The 24,753-nt window shown below is 45.5% G+C and overlaps 1 protein-coding gene across 1 annotated transcript; it reads left to right on the top strand.

Moving 5' to 3' along the window:
* The first annotated feature begins 954 nt into the window (after positions 1-954).
* LOC309563781 (pancreatic lipase-related protein 2-like) lies at positions 955-23,970 on the top strand. Its single transcript, XM_082268385.1, has 4 exons — positions 955-1,085; positions 1,530-1,641; positions 5,096-5,257; positions 23,869-23,970. The coding sequence occupies exons 1-4, from the start codon at positions 995-997 to the stop codon at positions 23,939-23,941; spliced, it is 438 nt and encodes a 145-aa protein (XP_082124511.1). The 5' UTR covers positions 955-994; the 3' UTR covers positions 23,942-23,970.
* The last annotated feature ends 783 nt before the right edge of the window (positions 23,971-24,753 follow it).

Raw genomic sequence — 24,753 nt, forward strand, 5'->3', positions numbered from 1 at the left:
CACTGTGCAGAAAATGGTACGCTCCTTGGTCTTGTTGTTTGCCTTGTTATGATGATGCTGGTAGAATTGGCATTGGGGTGAAGTTATTGTCAGATTAAGAGTTTGTTTCAAAGCTAAGGTTGTAGCAAAGTGTGGAAGGTAGGTTCAGGTTATTGGGAATGTACAATGTTTTATATAGGTATATTGTGAGGCACTGGCTGGCACAGGGTTGTGGACAGTGTCACTTAGGTTGCTCTCCTACACATGATGAGGGACTCCAGAATTTGTATCCATTATGGGGAAAAACAAACTTTAAATTTAGAAGCATGACCTTTCTCAGTAGTAATACACCAGCATGCATAGCATTTGTCGTCAAAGTAACTAACTTCGCTCAGTGCATTTTAGCCAATAGGCCATTGTCAGTGGTTGGTAATGTGATGTTATTCCATTTAATTTAGAGTCTCATTCATTTACATCTGTCACACTCATTGTAAAACATGACGTTTCCTATTCAACACAATAATAAGCTACTGACTTATGTATCTTCTATTTTCAAATGACTTCTAAAAGCAACATATCAATTGTAAAAAACACATAAAAAAATAATTTTCTTTAATTCTCCACACTCATCACTTCCCTGGTGTTTGGTGCATAATGGGAAAAGAAAAAAAAATCTGTATAGTGGCTAATAGGAGTGTGAATAATTTAGAAGTTGACTACATTGGGGTGCTCCTTGGTGGTGCAGGTTGAGGATGTTCATAATTAGTTTTCTTTTGATCATAGTCAAAATAGTGTTCCTTTATGCTAATACAGGCACCAGGAAAATAGACTAATGGATTAGGGTCTCCTGAGAGATTGTCCAAGAGTCCCTCAAACTCCCAGAAGTTAAACCATTGTACTTTTCTCAATACGGTAAGGGGAGGGTACAGCCCATAGCCTCTGATTTTGTCTCATATCAGTCTCTTCTCTCTCCCCACCGGGTGCCGGTTTCCCATGTCCCAGCGAGGGTTGCCCAATGATGGGACATTTTGCAGACAAGTATTCTGGAATCACATCAGCCTCTCAGATATTTTACCTAAACACCGGAGATCATATAATATTTTCCCGTAAGTTTCAGAAGATTTACTTTCTTCACCAGCCCTTTATGATTACAATCCCTACTCATTCCATTCAGGGGGAAATCATAATGTAACTCAAATAATGCGGAGATTTAATAATAAAAATAAAAATTAACATTGTATTTTTTTCGGCATGGTGTAGGATTGGATTTAAGTTCTCAGGAAAGGAAACAATGAACTTAAGGCAAAGACAGGGCAGTTTTATTTATTTATATTCCTATTTTTAATCTTAAGGGTTTTAAGAAAGCAAAATTCATAAAGATAGTTTCAGGACCTTGTAGCAAGTTGTAGATTGAAATAGAAAGATCATTTTTAATAAAAACCTAATTTCATATTAAATGGCTTGTGTAGCACCTACATATTTTTTCTGATTTTGTATATAAAAAATGTTTTTCTTTCATTGGAAATGTCCCATCATCTTCTGTTCTCCAGGCTGGAGATACCATATCACCCTCTACATTTCTGGCAGTCTGGCTGTTCTTGGATCCTTTTCCATTTCGTTAGAAGGATCTAATGGAAAGACTAAGGATTACACATTATACAGGTGTGTAAGGATTTTGTATTTGTTAGAAGCTGAAATTTTATTTTAGCTTACCAGTCCTTAGATGTGGTGGCTGCATTCAGTTTCTTTTTACAGGGTTTTATTTTTTTTATTATTATTTTTTATTTTCACCTGGTGATTCTGCAGTAACATACTCCCTGTCCTATGGTGACAACACTTAAAGTGGAGTTCCACCCAAAAGTGGAAATTCCGCTTTAGGGTGCTCCTGACCCCCTGACATGCCACATTTGGCATGTCTTTTGTTTGGGCCGGAGTGGGTACAGGTACCCGCTCCCACTCCTGCTCTAGACACCTAGTTCTCCTCTCCTCCCTCCCTGCAAACTTCTGGGACACGTCAGAGGTCCCAAAAGATTGCCCAGCCATTCACGACGCGCAGCATGACTCGCGCATGCGCAGTGTGCACCCGGCTGTGAAGCCGCAACCTGTAACAGCCGGGTGCCCACACTAGTGATGCAGGCGCAGCGGAGAGGGAGAGGGAGAGGAGCGAGGCTTCAGGCGGCCGAATCACTGGATCGTGTGACAGATGAGTGTGTGTTTATTAAAAGTCAGCAGCTACACTTTTTGTAACTCCTCTTACTATGGAGATGCATTATTCTCACCCTAGGATAGGCGTAGAGAACACCTACCGCACTTCTCTTCTCCATAGCCAAGGGTGTTCTGTAGTCCTAAAAATTGAAATAATAACCGCGCTAGTGAAACAAAAACAAAGCTGCAACTTCAAGTGTGACCACACCCCAGTGAAATGTATAAAATTAAGTTGCGCTAAACATTGATATAGATCAAATGAAGTCCATATAAAGTCCAATACAAATATATGATAATAGGTAGAATCCGTGATTTTCAATCCAGACTCCCAATGGTCATGTGCTTACCAGAAAGGTTAATATATAGAGCGAGTAGTCCAAAACCAAGGCCTTCCGACTTGATTGTAGGAAAATCAGGTTAAGCTCGCAATAGTTGTGTAATTATTGGGTCATAAATTGATCAAAAAAAAAAGAAAAAAACGCAATAGCGTAAAACCCAACAACAATGGGTACATTCAGTATTGTTTAAATGACACCAATGTGAATAAGTATCCAGTGAAAAAATAAAAAAGGAAAGAGGTGATATTCAAATTAAATTTTAGAGTGAATATATGAAATCCTCCACCAGTATTTGCGCTGCTTACCAGAACACAAATTGTGTATACACAGAGATACATCAAAAAGAGGTAAGATCCAATGCGATGAAGACACCCGTAGGTACTCCTTACCAGAAAACAGACAGGCAATTGCATAAATCAACCAAGGGATTGGTGCTTATCCTCCACCATATAAAAAGGCCTCTTACCAGACTGAGATGATGTAAATGCTTGTAGGAATCTTAGGATAAATGAATATCACTATCTGTACACGGAGTTAATCCAGAAAAACTCTCAAATGGATGTCACCACCATGAAAAAGAAAGAACTCCATAGTGTAAATCAGATAGGCATAGTCAAATTAATAAACAGAGGTGAAGGGAAATAGAACCCAGTGAGAAAGGCACCTGTGGGTACTCCTTACCATAGAGCAAACAGGCAATCACATATACAACCAACAGACTGGTGCTTATCCTCCACCTTATATAACGCCTTGTACCGGACTCAAATAATGTAGACACTTGTAGAGCTCATAAATTATATGCAGGCTCCGCTCGAAATGACTCCAAAGAGACCCCCAAGATTTATCACCACAACACTGTTTTTCCTGGAAACTTCTGCCCAGCAGCTCCACTCGGTCCACAGCACACCGGATCCCTTCCTTCAGCCCAGCTCAACCTCCGGTCCTCTAGGCCAACCACCCAGAAGTCAGGACACCATCACTTGCTCTTCCTGCTGCTGCACACCAGACACGTGTCACATCTGGTGTGCAGCGTGCAGCAGCAGGAAGAGCAAGTAAGGGTGTCCTGGGTGGTCGGCTTTTCTTTTTTTTTGATCAATTTATGACCCAATAATTACACAACTATTGCAAGCTTAACCTGATTTTCCTACAATCAAGTCGGCAAGGCCTTGGTTTTGGACTACTCGCTCTATATGTTAACCTTTCTGGTAAGCACATGACCATTGGGAATCTGGATTGAAAATCACGGATTCTACCTATTATCATATATTTGTATTGGACTTTATATGGACTTCATTTGTTCTGTAGTCCTCAAAGATAGCTGAAAACATCATAACTGGTCATAGCCAGCACAAGAAGAGAGCACAGGAAGTTATCAGCTAACAAGTTTTCTGGCGGGAATAATAGGTTTGTTATGAACTTATTGAACAGAAAAAATGAAACAGTTTCAGTCATTTAACCACTTAAGCCCTGGAAGATTTTCGGCACTGCGTGACTTTAACGGACAATTGCGCGGTCGTGCGACGCTGTACCTAAACAAATTTGACGTCCTTTTTTTCCCACAAACAGAGCTTTCTTTTGGTGGTATTTGATCACCTGTGCGATTTTTTGATCACGCGCTATAAACAAAAAAAGAGCGTCAATTTTGCAAAAATAACAATATTTTTTATATGAAATTCCCCCCAAAAAAAAAGTAAAAATCAAAATTTTTTAACATTTTCGGCCAATTTGTTTTATGCTACCTATGTTTGGTAAAAAAAATCACAAAAAGCGTATTTTTATTGGTTTGCGCAAAAGTTATTGCGTTTACTAACAAAGGGAAAGATTTTTGTCATTTTTGTTTTTTTTTTTTATTAACGCGTAATGGCGGCGATCTGCGATTTTTTTTGCAGTACTGTGACATTGCGGCAGACAGATCGGACCCTTGACTGACATTTTTGACACTTTTGGGGTTACCAGTGACATTTCTACAGTAATCAGTGCTATATATATGCACTGTTACTGTAAAAATACACTGTCAGTGAAGGGGTTAACTTTATTTGAGAGGGAGGGGCTGTGTGTGTTCCTTGGGGCGTGATTCTAACTGTGATTGGCTGTCTGTTGAGCTGTAGTTACACTGATCAACGGTCCTACATAGTAGAACCGTATGATTGGTGTTTCTGCACAGGGGAGAATGACAGGCAGCTTGTTTACACAAGCTGCCTGCCTTTCTCCCTCTCCCCCGATGATCGCAGAGTGAGCGGCGGACATCGGGTCCGCCGGTCACACACGCGGGGAGTCCGTGACCGCGCGGGAGCGTGCCGCCTGCGGCGCGCGCTCGCTCCCCAGAGCCTCACAGGCTAGTGACGTATATTTACATCACTTTGCCTGTGAGGGGCTGACTGCCGCAGTAAATCTACTTGCGGCGGTCGGCAAGTGGTTAACCAACCAAAAGGAAGAAACAAGTTCCTTGTTAGGATTTTCATGATATATGTGCAATCGTCTGGGAGGGTCATTGCTTCTCTCTGTGTCTTTGTACTTGTTAGAAAAAAAAATGCGTTGATTTATTCAAACTGTACTGGTTTTGTATTCTATAGGGGATTAATTCAAACAGATGCACTATACACAGAGTTTATTGATGCTGAGATTAATGTTGGACAAATAAGTAAGGTGACATTTATCTGGAATGGTGTCGTGCTTGGAAATGTGCGCCTAGGTGCCTCTTCTGTGACAGTGCAATCTGGGAAGGATGGAGCAACGTGAGTATTTCCCCGTGGAGTCATTTTTAAAAAAGTTCCACAAACTATTAATTCATAGATCAAATGCTGGTATACCAGGAGGTCAGAGACAACCAGGGGCCGTATTCTCTTTGTGCTCCAGAGTTCAATTTAGGCCTTTTGGCTGAACATTTTCATATATACAGTAAATATACATTGTCATGGGGACAGGCTCAACTGGTATTGGCAAGGGTAACCATGTATGAGACAGGGACACCCAGGAACAGTCCAAGCAGGTTTGTCTTGCACCTAAATTCAGAAAGGTAGTAAAAACCCAGTCTTAATGAGGAGGTCTTTATACAATAAGTCCATAGCATAAAACAAACAAAATATCTGCACATCTGAGCTAACAACTACTGTCACTCAGGTCAGTTCCTGATCAATAGGATAATAGGTTCTCCAGCACAAACAGGCAGCTCTACAGTAGTACCTTTTTAGTTTTCTGTCAGTAGTCAGCCCCTCACCCAGCAGCAAACTCAAAACAGAGAGAGCCAAAGAGAGCCCTGAGCATCAGTCAGTTCAGGAATATAAAGGTCTGTTCACAGCTGAGACTAATAATGCAGTCTGGCTACCAGATGAGAAGTGGACCCATGGATTGAGGCTTTTCCCACTCAAAACTCTACCAAGCCTCTGGAGCAAAGACTGCCTGGGTGCACTCAATGCAAGTTTATACAAATGGTCCAGTGGAATAGGCACTTGTGGGTCTTATGTTGAAGAAACACAAACAGGTTCATTGATCTACGTTACAACAAAGCACTATATATATATGTAGCTCCCTACAGGTAGGTGCTAGGTAAAGATATAGTGGGCCTTTTCTGCCTAACAGCAGGGCTGTGATTTGTTAGGTAGGGTGTCAGGGCTTCCAGATGTGCCTGCTGAATGGAGAAGTATCCCCACTGGCTCCTGTGAGAGGCTTCTCATAGGACAGTGTGGGAAGCCCAATCAGGGGACACATCCCAGCTTGTAACTACCCCAGAAGGCAGGTTAGGCTGCAAAGGATTCTGGGAGTGGATATACGTTTGGGGGGAAGTGCGTGACTGGGTGTCTTTGGCGGGAGCAGAGTCCCAGGAAGGAGAGTGCGGCTGTCTCTCATCCTGTCTGAGGAAGGTGGATGTCTCAGGGTGTCGCCTGAGTGTCCAGAGCGTGCTGAGTGAGCTGAGGGGATCCGGTGTGCAGAGAGCCAGCGGAGAGAGAGAGGGGTCCAGTGACAGGAAATCCTACACAGGTCGTGAGTACTGAGGATTGCCCCTGGGGGTCTGCCTAGTGTCAGAGGGGACCACTCCGGAAGAGGTTATGGGATCCAGTGTCAGCTAGCTGTAAAGGGGGTACCTAGGTTGAGGACCCTGAAGTTACAGAGGGGGTGCATAGCCAGTGGACCCTGAAGAGTTCAAGTTCAGGGGGGCACCTGCAGTTGGGCCCTAAAGTGTACAGAGTGTGTGTCAGTTGCCTGCACAGCTAAACCGAGTTCTACTTCATACTACCTCAAGCTGGCCAAAGTGGAGGCCAGTATTCAGTGAATTACACAGCCAAATATAGTCAGGAGTTCTAAAGTATTTGGTCCTGGATCTTCTGGACTAAAAGTCGAGGATTCAGTACTTCTGTGTTCATCAAGGTATTCTCAGCGTTAGTGAGCGTTGGCTGGCGTCGGCTGGCGTCAAAGAAGCGCCAACGGGCATTTTTCAAGGATAAAGTCCTAATTGTGTATAGTTAAGCCTCAAGGAGTATCCCACTCATTCCCTTCTCCTATCAACTACAAAACCAATAAAAACCACAAACAAAGATGCCGGAGTTGTCACTGCTTCAGTTGTCACACCCAGGGTCACAGCTCACATGGGCTGGGGAAACCGGTACTAACGGCAGACCCACATCAGGCCACAAACCTGGAAACCTTGCTATATATATATATATATATATATATATATATATATATATATATATATATATATATATATACAGACCTGCATCTGTGAGTCATCCAGCCTGACCTACAGTAACCAGACCCAGATTCAGACTCACTTTACCATGAGTCAAATAAATTTGCCTACACTATTCTAGTAGCACACTAGAGGGTGACACACACACACATACAGATGCATCTCAAAACATTTGAATATCATCAAAAAATTAATTTATTTCAGTAATTCAGTTCAAAAAGGGAAACTCATACATTTTATATAAATGAGTCACACACAGAGTAATATATGAATATGGCTTACAGCTAGTGAAAACCCAAAATTCCGTATCTCAGAAAATTAAAATATTACATAAGACCAATAAAAGGGCTTATTTTGCATGAATTACTGCATTCGTTTCGATGAATATGGCTTATAGCTAGTGAAAACCCAAAATTCAATATCTCAGAAAATTAGAATATTGCATAATACAACCAATAAAAAAATATTTAATACAGAAATCTTGGCTTACTGAAAAGTATGTCCATGTACATTGCACTCAATACTTGGTCAGGGCTCCTTTCACATTAATTACTGCATCAATAGGGTGAGGCATGGAGGCGATCAGCCTGTAGCACTGCTGAGATGTTATGGAAGCATAGGCTTCTTTGATAGTGGTTTTCAGCTCATCTGCATTGTTGGGTCTGGTGTCTCTCATCTTCCTCTTGACAATACTCCACTGATTCTCTATAGGGGTTTAGGTCAGGCGAGTTTGCTGGCCAATCAAGCACAGTGATGCCATGATCATTAAACCAGGCATTGGTATATTTGGCAGTATGGGCGGTGCCAAGTCCTGCTGGAAAATGAAATAAGCATCTCCATGAAGCTGGTCAGCAGAGGAAAGCATGAAGTGGTCTAGAATTTCCTGGTAGAGGGCTGCGCTGACTTTGGACTTGATAAAACACAGTCGACCAACACCAGTAAATGGCATGACTCCTCAAATCATCCCGGACTGTGGAAAATTATTTCATTTTCCAGCAGCACTTGGCACCTGTCCACACTTCCTAAAGTACCAATACCTGGTTTAATGATCATGGTATCACTGTGAAGAACAATATGTGTAAACGCGCCTAGGTATTTTTGATGTTTGTGAACAAATAAATATTTTAAAATTATTGACTAAATATTAGATAAATGAATAATTTGTGAAAAACGAATAATATCAAATTAATAGTGGTTTTGAGCTGCTAGTCAAACAAAAAAATAATAAAATTATGTGGATTGCAATACAAGGGGACAGCGCTCAAACAACTAACACGATATTAGCAAACAATATCATGTGCGACAATATACAAAATTAAAGTGACTGTGCTTAGAATTGGAGAATTGATGTAATCAATACAAATAAATTCATAATAGTCCCAGCAATATGTGCAACAATATGCAATTGTGCTAAAAAAGGATAAGGTGGCTGTGCTTGAAAATACGGTTTGTAAACAAAAATCCTTATAGTGCCAACTAGGGTTGAGCGAACACCTAGATGTCCGTGTTCGACGGGTTCGGCCGAACTTTAAAAAAAAGTCCGGGTCCGTGTCCCGGACTTTTACCGAACTTTTCCCGGACACCGAACCCCATTGAAGTCAATGGGGACCCGAACTTTAAGGCACTAAAATGGCTCTAAAACACCAAAGGAAAGGGCTAGAGTGCTGCAAATGGCAGCAAAACGTAATTAAGAGCATGGCAAGTGCTCTGCAAACAAATGTGGATAGGGAAATAACTTAAAACAACAAAAAAAAAACAGAAAAATAAAACAATGTTCTTCTTCATCTCTGAAGGACGAGGCCCATATGGAGTAGGAGGGAGGTTGAGGTGGTGGTGGATGTGGCGGTGACATAGGCGTGCGCACAGGGTGTGCTGGGTGTGCCTGGGCACACCCTAATCACCTAGGGCACATAGCATTGCCAGTGAGGAGATGGGAAAGATCTCCCTGGGACCTGCTCTGCTCTATTTCTCCTTGCCTACAGGTACATGGCCCCGATACATTACTCTCCCTGCTGGCAAACACATGCATGTGTATTTCAACTTTGGGGTGCACACCTTAATGCAATAGGCTGCGCACACCTATGGGCGGTGTAGGTGGAAGCGGCGGTGGAGGAGGACCAGGGCCGGATTAACAGCATCATGGGCTTGGTGCTGAGGATTTTGAAGGGCCTTAAGGGCCGTGCCTTGCCATGCACCCAGAGGAGGAAGGGTGCAGCCATGCATGCCTAATTCAACATGGGATGCTGTCTCTGAAGCCCATAAACACATCCATGCATCGCCAACTGTCCCTCCTTGTCCGGCCTTCACGCTGTGTGGGGAGGTTCTGAGGGTGCTGCCTGGGGAAGCGAGCATAGAAGCCAGACTTCTGTGTTTACAAGTGACAGAAGAGCGGTAACAGTGAATATGGCCAACCCGGGGCCTATATAAAAGGTAGGGGCCTGGAGCTGCAGCTCCAATAGCCCCTACATTAATCTGGCCCTGAGGAGGAGGACGAGGTAGCCAACACTGCTTCTTTTCAAAAATTTTAAATGAGGGTACACCCCAAAAGAGTGAGAAAGAGCAAAAATGGAACAATGGGTGGGTAAGGTCGGTATCCATTGCTATTCTGCATAAGGTACGGAAAAGTCCCGTGGGATCCATGCCTGGTTCATTTTAATGAACGTGAGCTTGTCCACATTGTCTCTGGACAGGCGGCTGCGCTTGTCTGTTATAACGCCCCCAGCCGTGCTAAATACCCGTTCAGATAATACACTGGCTGCAGGGCACGCCAGCACCTCCAAGGCGTAAAGGGCAAGCTCAGGCCATGTGCCCAATTTGGAGACCCAGAAGTTGAAGGGGGCAGACCCGTCATTCACTACATGTAGGCGTGTGCACACATACTGCTCCACCATGTTGGTAAAATGCTGCCTCCTGCTAAGACGTTCCATCTGAGCTGCTGGTGCTGCTGTTTGTTGTGGCGTGCTGACAAAGCTTTTCCACATTTCGGCCATGCTAACCCTGCCTTCTGAGGTGCTGGCGGTGCCCTGGTTGCGTTGGCGACCTCCTCCTCCTCCTCCTCTGCCTTGTGCTTCCACTGTGGCCCCGCTGTCAGATGGGAATGCCAGCAGCATGGCGTCTACCAGCGTGCGCTTGTACTCGCGCATCTTGCGATCGCGCTCCAGTGAGTGAATTAAGGACGGTACGTTGTCCTTGTAACGGGGATCCAGCAGCGTGGCCACCCAGTAATCAGCACAAGTTAGAATGTGGGCAACTCGGCGGTCGTTGTGGAGACACTGCAGCATGTAATCGCTCATGTGTGCCAGGCTGCCCAGAGGCGACGAAAGGCTGTCCTCTGTGGGAGGTGTATCGTCCGTGTCCTCTGTATCCCCCCAGCCACGCACCAGTGATGGCCATGAGCTGGCCTGGGTGCCACCCTGCTGTGAACATGGTTCCATCTCCTCCTCCAGCTCCTCCTCCTCCTCATCCTCCTCATCCTCCAGAACTGTGCCCCTGCTGGACAATTGCGTCCCTGGCGTTTGCGTGTGCAGGTACCCACCCTCGGAGCCCCTTGCGAATGACTGCCCTGAAAGCCTTGGAAATGTTACCTCTTCATCCTCCTCCTCCTCCTCATCCTGTGCCACATCCTCTTCCATCATCGCCCGAATTGTTTTTTCAAGGAGGCATAGAAGTGGGATAGTTAAGCTGAGAACGGCGTCATTGCCACTGGCCATGTTGGTGGAGTACTCAAAACAGCGCAACAAGGCACACAGGTCTCGCATGGAGGCCCAGTTATTGGTGGTGAAGTGGTGCTGTTCCGCAGAGCGACTCACGCGTGCGTGCTGCAGCTGAAACTCCACTATGGCCTGCTGCTGCTCGCACAGTCTTTCCAGCATGTGCAAGGTGGAGTTCCACCTTGTGGGCACGTCACATATGAGGCGGTGAGCGGGAAGGCCGAAGTTACGCTGCAGCGCTGCCAGGCGAGCAGCAGCAGGGTGAGAACGCCGAAAGTGCGCACAAACGGCCCGCACTTTCTGCAGCAGCTCTGACATATCGGGGTAGTTTTTAAGGAACCTCTGCACCACCAAATTCAGCACATGCGCCAGGCAAGGGATGTGCGTTAAACCGGCTAGGCCCAGAGCTGCTATGAGATTTCGCCCGTTATCACACACCACCAGGCCGGGCTTGAGGCTCGCTGGCAGCAACCACTCATTTGTCTGCTGTTCCATGCTCCTCCACAACTCCTGCGCGGTGTGTGGTTTGTCCCCCAAACAGGCAAGTTGTAAAACTGCCTGCTGTCGTTTACCCCTGGCCGTGCTGAAGTTGGTGGTGAAGGTGTTACGCTGTCCGGATGAGGAGGCGGTAGAGGATGAGGAAGCGGAGTAGGAGGAGTTACGAACAGGAGGCAAACTGAAGCGCCCTGCAATCCTCGGTGGTGGAAGGACATGCGCCAAATTGCTATCCGCCTCAGGCCCATCCGCCACTGCATTTACCCAGTGTGCCGTTAGGGAGATATAACGCCCCTGACCGTGCTTACTGGTCCACGTATCCGTAGTTAGGTGGACCTTGGCACAGATGGCGTTGCGCAGTGCACACCTGATATTTTCCCCCACTTGGTTGTGCAGGGAAGGGATGGCTTGCCTGGAAAAGTAGTGGCGGCTGGGCACGACGTACTGTGGGACAGCCACCGACATAAGGTTTTTAAAACTGTGCGTCTCCACCAGACGGAATGACAGCATTTCAAAGGCCAATAATTTTGAAATGCTGGCATTCAGGGCCAGGGATCGCGGGTGGGTAGGGGGGTACTTCCTCTTCCTCTCAAGTGTTTGGGAGATGGAAAGCTGAACGCTTCCACGGGACATTGTGGAGATGGTTGTTGGTGACCCAGGTGGTGGTGTTGCTGAAAGATCGTCTGTTTGCGGGGTGGCAGGTGCCGGTATCACTACAGATGTGGCTGGAGCGGCCGAGACTGCAGCAGAAGAGGAAGCAGGATGAGCCAGAGACGTTTCTTGGTTTTGAAGGTGTGTACTCCACTGCAGCTCGTGCTTTGCACTTAGATGCCTGATCATGCAGGTTGTGCTCAGGTTGAGAAGGTTCATGCCTCGCTTCAAGCTCTGATTGCACAGGGTGCAAACCACTCGTGTCCTGTCATCAGCACATTTTCTAAAGAACTTCCACGCTAGAGAACTCCTTTGAGCTGACTTTGGTGCGCTCGTTCCCTTGCTGCGTTGGGCAGTAGCGGGCGTAGTGTCTAGGGCACGGCCGCTCCGCTTCTGCACCCTGCTCCCTCTTCTGCTGTGCTGGTGGCTCTGTGCGACCACCGCCTCTTCCTCCAAACTACTCAGGTCACCTGCATGACGTTCATTCCATGTGGGGTCGAGGACCTCATCGTCCTCCACATCATCTTCCACCCAGTCTTCACCCCTGCCCTCCTTGTCGGTCTCCACAATGCTGAACGCCGCAGCAGTTGGCACCTGCGTTTCGTCATCATCGGAGACGTGCTGCGATGATCCTTGCATGTACTCATCTTGAGAAATAAGTGGTTGGGCATCGCTGCACTCAATCTCTTCCACTTCTGGGGCAGGGCTAGGTGGATGGCCCTGGGAAACCCTGCTGACAGAGTCCTCAAAAAGAATAAGAGACTGCTGTATGGCTTGGGGCTCAGACTGCTGGCCTGATTTGCAAGGGGGTGAGGTGAAAGACGGTTGGACATTGGCTGCAGGTGCCAACTCTGACCTTTCTGCAGTAGACTGGGTGGGAGACAATGTGAAGGAACTGGAGGCACTGTCAGCAGCAAACCAATCTACTATCGCCTCAACTTGTTCTGGCCTCATCACTTCTAGGGGCGTTTGATGCCCTACCAAATACTGATGCAGGTTCTGTCGCCTACTCACACTTGAGGAAGGTGTTTCACTTGTGCGTGTAGCTGGCACAGATCGACCATGTCCTCTCCTTGCAACAGGAGCTCTACCAGCAGCACCACGACCCAGGCCACGGCCCTTATTTGACGGTCTCCTCATATTTCTGTAATTTAAGATCTTGCCCTAGAAAGGTTTTTATTGAATAGCGGAATAGAAAATATGATCCAAAAAAAGTGTATGTATATCACACGTACACAACCACACTAGGCCCCAATTACTATTGTTTGTACCCCTAAAAGGCTAGATGAGGAGTAGGGGGAGTATGGAACAGGCAGCACCCTCAAACCTTCAGAAGTATGAGATGAACCCCAACAACTTGGAAAGGTGGATCTCTCTCACACGTACCGACACAGACTATCCCGCAATTCAATTGATCCTCAAAGGTTTTTATTGAATAGCGGAATAGAAAATATGATCCAAAAAAAGTGTATGTATATCACACGTACACAACCACACTAGGCCCCAATTACTATTGTTTGTACCCCTAAAAGGCTAGGAGTAGGGGGAGTATGGAACAGGCAGCACCCTCAAACCTTCAGAAGTATGAGATGAACCCCAACAACTTGGAAAGGTGGATCTCTCTCACACGTACCAACACAGACTATCCCCCAATTTAACTGATCCCCAAAGGTTTTTGATTAAATAGCGGAATAGAAAATATGATCCCAAAAAAGTGTATGTATATCACACGTACACAACCACACTAGGCCCCAATTACTATTGTTTGTACCCCTAAAAGGCTAGGAGTAGGGGGAGTATGGAACAGGCAGCACCCTCAAACCTTCAGAAGTATGAGATGAACCCCAACAACTTGGAAAGGTGGATCTCTCTCACACGTACCAACACAGACTATCCCCCAATTTAACTGATCCCCAAAGGTTTTTGATTAAATAGCGGAATAGAAAATATGATCCCAAAAAAGTGTATGTATATCACACGTACACAACCACACTAGGCCCCAATTACTATTGTTTGTACCCCTAAAAGGCTAGGAGTAGGGGGAGTATGGAACAGGCAGCACCCTCAAACCTTCAGAAGTATGAGATAATCCCCAACAACTTGGAAAGGTGGATCTCTCTCACACGTACCAACACAGACTATCCCCCAATTTAACTGATCCCCAAAGGTTTTTGATTAAATAGCGGAATAGAAAATATGATCCCAAAAAAGTGTATGTATATCACACGTACACAACCACACTAGGCCCCAATTACTATTGTTTGTACCCCTAAAAGGCTAGGAGTAGGGGGAGTATGGAACAGGCAGCACCCTCAAACCTTCAGAAGTATGAGATGAACCCCAACAACTTGGAAAGGTGGATCTCTCTCACACGTACCAACACAGACTATCCCCCAATTTAACTGATCCCCAAAGGTTTTTGATTAAATAGCGGAATAGAAAATATGATCCCAAAAAAGTGTATGTATATCACACGTACACAACCACACTAGGCCCCAATTACTATTGTTTGTACCCCTAAAAGGCTAGGAGTAGGGGGAGTATGGAACAGGCAGCACCCTCAAACCTTCAGAAGTATGAGATGAACCCCAACAACTTGGAAAGGTGGATCTCTCTCACACGTACCAACACAGACTATCCCCCAATTTAACTGATCCCCAAAGGTTTTTGATTAAATAGCGGAATAGAAAATATGATCCCAAAAAAGTGTATGTATATCACACGTACACAACCACACTAGGCCCCAATTACTATTGTTTGTACCCCTAAAAGGCTAGGAGTAGGGGGAGTATGGAACAGGCAGCACCCTCAAACCTTCAGAAGTATGAGATGAACCCCAACAACTTGGAAAGGTGGATCTCTCTCACACGTACCAACACAGACTATCCCCCAATTTAACTGATCCCCAAAGGTTTTTGATTAAATAGCGGAATAGAAAATATGATCCCAAAAAAGTGTATGTATATCACACGTACACAACCACACTAGGCCCCAATTACTATTGTTTGTACCCCTAAAAGGCTAGGAGTAGGGGGAGTATGGAACAGGCAGCACCCTCAAACCTTCAGAAGTATGAGATGAACCCCAACAACTTGGAAAGGTGGATCTCTCTCACACGTACCAACACAGACTATCCCCCAATTTAACTGATCCCCAAAGGTTTTTGATTAAATAGCGGAATAGAAAATATGATCCCAAAAAAGTGTATGTATATCACACGTACACAACCACACTAGGCCCCAATTACTATTGTTTGTACCCCTAAAAGGCTAGGAGTAGGGGGAGTATGGAACAGGCAGCACCCTCAAACCTTCAGAAGTATGAGATGAACCCCAACAACTTGGAAAGGTGGATCTCTCTCACACGTACCAACACAGACTATCCCCCAATTTAACTGATCCCCAAAGGTTTTTGATTAAATAGCGGAATAGAAAATATGATCCCAAAAAAGTGTATGTATATCACACGTACACAACCACACTAGGCCCCAATTACTATTGTTTGTACCCCTAAAAGGCTAGATGAGGAGTAGGGGGAGTATGGAACAGGCAGCACCCTCAAACCTTCAGAAGTATGAGATTGTGTTCACTGTACCCCACAAAGATTGAGTTCACTGCACCCCACAATGATTGTGTTCACTGCACCCCACAAAGATTGTGTTCACTGCACCTCACAAAGATTGTGTTCACTGTACCCCCCAAAGATTGTGTTCACTGCACCCCACAAAGATTCTGTTCACTGTACCCCACAAAGATTGTGTTCACTGCACCCCAAAAAGATTGTGTTCACTGCACCCCAAAAAGGATGTTGTTCACTGCACCCCAAAAAGGATGTTGTTCACTCCACCCCAAAAAGATTGTGTTCACTGCACCCCACAAAGATTGTGTTCACTGCACCCCAAAAAGATTGTGTTCACTGCACCCCAAAAATGATTTTGTTCACTGCACCCCAAAAAGGATTTTGTTCACTGCACCCCAAAAAGGATGTTGTTCACTCCACCCCAAAAAGATTGTGTTCACTGCACCCCAAAAAGATTGTGTTCACTGCACCCCACAAAGGATTTTGTTCACTGCACCCCAAAAAGATTGTGTTCACTGCACCCCAAAAAGGATGTTGTTCACTGCACCCCAAAAAGGATTTTGTTCACTGCACCCCAAAAAGATTGTGTTCACTGCACCCCACAAAGGATTTTGTTCACTGCACCCCACAAAGATTGTGTTCACTGCACACCAAAAAGGATTGTGTTCACTGCACCCCAAAAAGATTTTGTTCACTGCACCCCAAAAAGATTGTGTTCACTGCAGCCCAAAAAGATTGTGTTCACTGCAGCCCAAAAAGATTGTGTTCACTGCAGCCCAAAAAGATTGTGTTCACTGCAGCTCACACACAGAAAAATGGATGTGGATCACTGACACCTGCCTATCTCCAATCCCACACCACACAGCAATATCGATTGTAGTTTGTAGAACACAGTTTCCCTAAAATTCAGCAGACTCTGTCCCTAACAGGATTGAGAAGAGATCGTAGATCAGGATTGAGTGCAGATTCACCCCACCCCCCACACAGCAATATCGATTGTAGTTTGTAGAAGACACTGACCCTATAATTCAGCAGACTCTATCCCTAAAATGCCTACAACTCGCCCTGCCTAAACACTCCGACCTGTCCCTCAATTCTATCCGGACACAAATGGTTTTTTCCTGCCTATCTTTCCCTAATCAGCAGCCAGCACGTTGATGTGTGCTCTGTCCCTGAATCTAAGCAGCATAATGACGCCGCTGCGGCTGCCTCGAACTTATAAAGACTTGGTCACATGCTTCAGACGGCCAATCACAGCTACTGAGACATTTGCAGGCATGGCTGGGATGGCTTAAGGCACACCAGTTAAACGATTGTTGATTGGCTGTTGAAAGCCCGCCATGAAAAGAGCGCCAAAGCATGCAAAACCCGGAAATAAAACGACCGAACACGGATTTTTACCCGAACATACAGTAAAGTGTCCGTGTCCGTGTTCGGGTACAAAAAATCCAATTATTCGGTACGAACACGAATAATACAGTCCGTGTTCGCTCAACACTAGTGCCAACTGCATATAATATTGCCACAATCCTTAGTGCCAAAAAGTGCAAGAAGTGCTGATGTGAGATAATCTTCACTATTATTTAAACAGTCCTTATATGTGTTTTCTGAGAAAGTGCCAGTGTTCCGCATGCAGACATAGTGAGGAATCCTTTACCAAATGTGCAGCCCACTTTCCAGACGACTCCTTGGGGTCTAGCGTGGGTAAGTGGTTCATTGGGCTGGTCACAGATCCCTTGTGGGCTTAGGATATGTGTTGCAAGATCCAATCCACTATAATGGAGGGGCTGTATAGGTGTCCTCATGCATTCATCGGAACCCTGGTGGTCTCAGTGAGCCGCTGCGATCTGTCTCCGGTCCCCAATCCCGCACAGCGGTCCTCCCTGCACTGCCTGCAGCACACACACTCCCTGATCTCTCCTTTCAGCGGATAATACCCAATGCAGACACTCAGCCTTCGCTTTGTTACTGCTTCATGTGGTTGACTCGCCTGACCTAAAACCCATAGAAAATCCATGGGGTATTATTAAGAGGAAGATGAGAGACACCAGAGCCAACAGTGCAGATGAGCTGAAAGCCACTATCAAAGAAACCTGGGATTCTATAACACCTCAGCAGCGCCACAGGTTGATTGCCTCCATGTCACACCGCATTGATGCAGTAAATCATGCAAAAGGAGCCCTAACCAAGTATTGAGTGCACTGTACATGGACATACTTTTCAGTAAGCCAACATTTCTGTATTAAATATTTTTTTATTGGTCATATTATGTAATATTCTAGTTTTCTGAGATACTGAATTTTGGATTTTCACTAGCTGTAAGCCATAATCATCAAAATTAAAAAAAGAAATACTTTAATTATATCACTCTATGTGTAATGTATCTATAAAAAAATATATGACTTTTACTTTTTGAATTGAATTACTAAAATAAATTAACTTTTTAAACATATTCTAATTTTTTGGACGCACCTGTATATATGTATATGTATATGTATATATATATATATATATATATATATATATATATATACAGTATCTCACAAAAGTGAGTACACCCCTCACATTTCTGAAAATATTGTATTATATCTTTTCATGTGACAACACTGAAGAAATTACACTTTGCTGCAATGTAAAGTAGTTAGTGTACAGCTTATATAACAATGTAAATTTGCAGTCCCCTCAAAATAACTCAACACACAACCATTAATGTCTAAACCGCTGGCAACAAAAGTGAGTATACCCCTAAGTGAAAATGTCCAAATTGGGCCCAAATAACAATTTTTCCTCCCCGTGTCATGTGACTCATTAGTGTTACAAGGTCTCAGGCGTGAATGGGGAGCAGGTGTGTTAAATTTGGTTTTATCGGTCTAACTCTCTCATACTGGTCACTTGAAGTTCAACATGGCACCTCATGGCAAAGAACTCTCTGAGGATCTGAAAAAAAAGAATTGTTGCTCTACATAAAGATGGCCTAGGCTAAAAGAGGATTGCCAAGACCCTGAAACTGAGCTGCAGCATGGTGGCAAAGACCATACAGTGGTTTAACAGGACAGGTTCCCCTCAGAACAGGCCTCACCATGGTCGACCAAAGAAGTTAAGTGCACGTGCTCAGCGTCCTATCCAGAGGTTGCCTTTGGGAAATAGACATATGAGAGCTGCCAGCATTGCTGCAGAGGTTGGAGGGGTGGGGAGTTAGCCTGTCAGTGCTAAGACCATACGCTGCACACTGCATCAAATTGGTCTGCATGGATGTCATCCCAGAAGGAAGCCTCTTCACAAGGTGATGTATAAAAAAAACCTGCAAACAGTTTGCTGAAGGCAAGCAGACTAAGGACTTGGATAACTAGAATTATGTCCTGTGGTCGGATAAGGCCAAGATAAACCTATTTGGTTCAGATGGTGTCAAGCGTGTGTGGCGGCAATCAGGTGAGGAGCATAAAGACAAGTGTGTCTTGCCTACCGTCAAGCTTGGTGGTGGGAGTGTTATGGCCTGGGGCTGCATGAGTGCTGCCAGCACTGAGAAGCTACAGGTCATTGAGAGAACCATGAATGGCAACATGTACTGTGACATACTGAAGCAGAGCATGATCCCCTCTCTAGGCAAAAGGGCAGTATTCCAACATGATAACGATCTCCAAGATGACCACTGCCTTGCTAAAGAAGCTGAAGGTAAAGATGATGGACTGGCTAAGCATGTCTCCAGACCTAAACCCTATTGAGCATCTGTGGGGCATCCTCAGACGGAGGGTGGAGGAGCACAAGGTCTCTAACATCCACCAGTTCAGTAATATCATCATGAAGTAATGGAAGAAGACTCCAGTGGCAACTTGTGAAGCTCTGGTGAACTCCATGCCCAAGAGGGTTATGGCAGTGCTGGAAAATAATGGTGGCCACCAGTGGCGGCAGGTGCTCAAAATTTTTGGGGGGGCGCAAACAGAAAAATGTAATAGGCATTGCTTTGCAGCAAAAAAGGCTGTTAAAAATTGCGTGACTTTGAGGTCAAAAAAGTGTAAAAGGGGCCTTCAGTATTCAAGGTATAGTGTGCCCCCTTTCAATCCAGAGTGACCAGCGTGCCCCCTTCAATGCAGTGACCAGCGTGCCCCCTTCAATGCAGTGACCACTGTGCCCCTTTCAATGCAGAGAGACCAGCGTGCCCCTTTCAATGCAGAGAGACCAGCGTGCCCCGTTCAATGCAGTCACCAGCGTGCCCCCTTCAATGCAGTCACCAGCGTGCCCCCTTCAATGCAGTCACCAGCATGCCCCCTTCAATGCAGTCACCACCGTGCCCCCTTTTATGCAGTCACCAGGGTGCCCCCTTCAATGCAGTCACGACCGTGCCCCCTTCAATGCAGTCACCAGTGTGCCCCTCTCAATGCAGTCACCAGCGTGCCCCCTTCAATGCAGTCACCACCGTGCCCCCTACAATGCAGTCACCAGCGTGCCCCTTTCAATGCAGAGAGACCAGCGGGCCCCCTTCAATACAGTCATGAGCGTGCCCCCTTCAATGCAGAGAGACCAGCGTGCCCCCTTCAATGCAGTGACCAGCGTGCCCCCTTCAATGCAGTGACCAGCGTGCCCTCTTAAATGCAGTCACCAGCGTGCCCCTCTCAATGCAGTCACCAGCATGCCCCCTTCAATGCAGTCACCACCGTGCCCCCTACAATGCAGTCACCAGCGTGCCCCTTTCAATGCAGAGAGACCAGTGGGCCCCCTTCAATACAGTCACGAGTGTGCCCCCTTCAATGCAGAGAGACCAGCGTGCCCCCTTCAATGCAGTGACCAGCATGCCCCCTTCAATGCAGTGACCAGCGTGCCCCCTTCAATGCAGTCACCAGCATGCCCCCTTCAATGCAGTCACCACTGTGCCCCCTTCAATACAGTCACCACTGTGCCCCCTTCAATGCAGAGAGACCAGCGTGCCCCCTTCAATGCAGTGACCAGCGTGCCCCCTTCAATGCAGTGACCAGCGTGCCCCCTTCAATGCAGTCACCAGCATGCCCCCTTCAATGCAGTCACCACTGTGCCCCCTTCAATGCAGTCACCAGTGTGCCCCTTTCAATGCAGAGAGATTTACCTGCAGCAGCGGCGGCTTCTCCTCACTGTCCCACGCGTCTCCTCGAGTCCTCCCGCCTCCTCCTCGGCCAATGGCATGCGTTCGCCTTTCAGCCAATCAGAAAGCGGGTGTAAGAGACGCCCAGTGCGCATGCCCAAGCACACGGGAAGGAATGTGCGAATGCGCATGCGCCAATGCGCGAACATGCGCACGCAATTGGCGCCAAATGGCCTATTTATACCAAGCGGTGACAGGAGCACATTGCTGAGTGGTCTTCCAGCTTGTGTTCCTGTTTACCTGTGCCCTGACCTGCTTGTGGATTTCCCGTTATACTGACCCGGCTTGCCTTTGACTCTCCTTGGATTCCTGCCTGCCTACCTGTGACCTCAGCTTGTGTTTGACCCTGCCTTGCCTTATGCCTTTGTACCTTGCTGCCAGACTGTGTACCGACTTCGGCTTGTATCCTGACTCCGCTTTTGTCTCACGTTATGGTACCCATGCTGTCCGGCTGTTGACAACTCCTTGGCTTGTGTTCCGACTTCGCTACTGCCTTCTCATCCAGCATCACAGAGTTCCAGTTCCAGGTGTTCATCCGGTGATCCACAGCCATCAGCCTTCTGCCAAGACATCACCCGCTATACCGGCCCTCGTGCCACTCTGTGTCCTACACTGCCTGTCATCTCTATCAGGGGTGTTGGACAGGAGGTGCAAGAGAAGCCCCCTCTACAGCTTGGTCTCCACCAGGTACGTGATAGCGGTTCTCGGACCCGCTTCCTGATTGGCCAGGAGGAGTATCTGTGTGACAATAGCGAATTTTCATTCGCTATTGTCACACAATGGGTGGGCTCGGGGCGCACTGCTCTGCGACCAGGTCCACCCTCTTCTGAAGCCTATTAAAGCCTCTGGCTCTAATCAGGTGATTAAAAAAAAAACCCATTGAACTCCATGCGTCCGGCGCCCCGCATGTAGATTAGGGGGCCGGATGCATGGATGGGGGGGCGGCGCCCCTGCGCCCCCAACGGACCAGCCGCCACTGGTGGCCACACAAAATATTGACACTTTGGGCCCAATTTGGACATTTCCACTTAGGGGTGTACTCACTTTTGTTGCCGGCGGTTTAGCCATTAATGGCTGTGTGTTGAGTTATTTTGAGGGGACAGCAAACTGACACTGCTATACAAGCTGTACATTCACTACTTTGCATTGTAGCAAAGTGTCATTTCTTCAGGGTTGTCACATGAAAAGGTATAATAAAATATTTTCAAAAATGTGAGGGGTTTACTCACTTTTGTGAGATACTGTATATGTATATATATATATATATATATATATATATATATATATATATATATATAGCAGGTTTTCCAGCTATTGGGCCTGATGTGGGTCTGCCATTGTTACCGTTTACCTTTCCAGCCCATGTGAGCTGCGACCCTAGGTGTGAGCACTGAGACAATGACAATTCCGGCATCTTTGTTTGGTTGTTTTATTGTATTTTAGGGGATGGGAGAAGGGAATGAGTGGGATACTCCTCTGGCTCAACTAGGTACACTTTCGGGACTCTTTAGCAAAAATGTGCTTGTTAGCGCTGTCTTGACGCCAGCCGACGCTAGCCAACGCTTCCTGACGGTTGAAAGTAATGTAACACTGAAAACTGTGCTGGAACCTTGACCTTAGTCCAGAAGATCCAGGACTGTAGAATATTGAACTTCTGACACGGCTTTGTTCAAAAGTCACTGACTGGCTCCCTCCAGCCCTGCGCTGGCTTGAGGTAGCCCGCTGTGAATTCCTGTACTGCTGCAACTATCAACTGATGCACTCACACTGTGCACTAACTCTTCAGGGCCCAAACTGCAGGCACCCCCTTTAACACTTCAGGGTCCTCAACCTAGGTACCCCCTCTATCACTTCAGGGTCCTCTGACCAGGTACCCCCTTTACAGCTATAAATAACTCTTCATTATAGACATTGTAGTATCCTCAAATGGAGATATGAAAAAGAGTGAGAGGAGGGTGGTAAATGTGCGGTTACTACCATCTGCATATAAAACTGGCTTTTATTGTAGAAAAGTCAAATCCACATATATAACACACATCACAAGACATGTTATAATCAAATTCCATGCGATCGTGATCACTCCCCTTGTGAGTATGTTTTATTAGTATTTAGTGGAGTAGCTCCCCCTATCTAATAGGAGCAGTGTCGATACCTTGTTGGACTCTAGGGTATGTTTTTTTTTCTAGTGTGAAACTATCCTTAGACAGTTGTCATCAGAATAGGTTTCCCTATTGGAAGACCTTCACCTTTACCTTCACCTTTTGTTCTGATGATGACTCTGAAATGTTGGATTTCCCATGAGTTTCTGTCCCAGTGACAATGCTCACCAACACAAATAGAGGCTGAATCTACCCAGTAGAGACTTAAAAACCAATAAAACTCTTCCCTATTGTATTCAAAAGTTTAAAAAAAGTTTACATACACTTAGGGCTCATTTACACTTGCATTGACTTCAACACACATTAAAACGCCTACAACTTCAACATGCTTTTTTGATGTGTTTTTGATGCTTCTGAGATGCTTCAATGGTGATTTAGTGGTGCTTTTTTGAAGCTTTAATAAAGCTTGGCAGATATCCTGTGTGTGTGTGTTGATATCTCATACTTGCAATTTCTCCAAAACAAAGTGAAGCTAAAGCTGAATTAAAGCCTCTCAAAAGTGGCAGGTGCTTCAAGCGAGGTTTGCCATAGACTTCCTTGGAGGCTTTGAAGACACTTTGAAGCACCACTAAAGCGACATGGGGTATAATTTTGGAAACAAAGCCAAAGCAAAGCAAACACAAAGTAAAAACAGGACTGTAAGCTAACCATTTTAATTAGTGACAGGGGCCTTGACTGGCATTCAGAGAGCTTTAACAAAGTGTGTCCTAAACTCTGTTTTGAAGCAAGTGAGTCTGACATTCAGCAAACCTTATCTGCAGGTGAATCTTCCAGGTGCATGAGTTTTAAATGACAGTGACTAATTCACTACCAGTGAATGTTTGCTGAAAGTCACATTCACTGCTTTATAAATATGCCCCTATGAATTTTTAGCATAAGCCAAACTTCTTAAAACTACAAAACAGAACAAACTTATCAATAACTGAATGTTCTTTATGTTCTTTATGTTCAGATACTCATTCTGTAGCAGTGCCTCCGTGTCGCCACGATCCCCCCAAATTCTCAGTCTGTGCGAACCACTGTAACCTTCACCTGACCAGAAGATGGCGCTTTTTTTACCCATTTACCCCACAAAAGGCTGAATGCAAAAAATATGGTAATGATTTTTTCCCTTGTGTATCTTCTGCATTTTAAAAAGCATGTGATCAGCTGCAAGAGATAGGTAAAATGTTGGTTATAACCCCCCCAAAGTATCAACTTTACTGTCCCCTCTTTATGCAGGATGGCTGACTCCAACTACTGGGGCAGCCATTTTTCTTCTTTACACATGCAAATCCTGTGTTCTGTTTTGTAGTGTAGCGGGGTGATTCTTCTTTGCTGTTCCTTATTTTAATGCAAGTCTATAATTACTCAGAACAGGGTGCAATTGGTTTACTGTTTAAAACTGCAAGATAATAACTCCTAGTGGTCTATTTATTAAAATTAAGAAAAAAAAAATGCATACCCATTCATCCAGCCAATCTGCATGTATGCTCGTTATTTTCTCTTCTGAATGAATGTTCTTTTATTATGGGCAGTAGGAAATAACCACATTATGACCAGTAGATGGAGCTGAGGGGAAAAGGAAATATAACCTATGTCTTTGTAACATGAGATACAGTGTTACAATTCTAGAGAACACAGAGGGAATTAGCAAAATAATGTTACCAAGAGCCCATTCACACTAGCGCAACCTCTAAGTCGCCTCATAAAGGGGCGACTTCTAGCGCAACTTTTAGCGTGACTTCGGCGCGACTTGTGAATTTTTTTAGGCGACTTGTATGATAGACGATTTTGAACGACTTTGTATTTGGCCAATCAGAATATGAAAAAAGTGTCCCTGCGAAGTTTCATCGCT

Source organism: Pelophylax lessonae, assembly GCF_965119305.1.
Source record: "Pelophylax lessonae genome assembly, chromosome: 9".
Classification (NCBI taxonomy): Eukaryota; Metazoa; Chordata; class Amphibia; order Anura; family Ranidae; genus Pelophylax; species Pelophylax lessonae.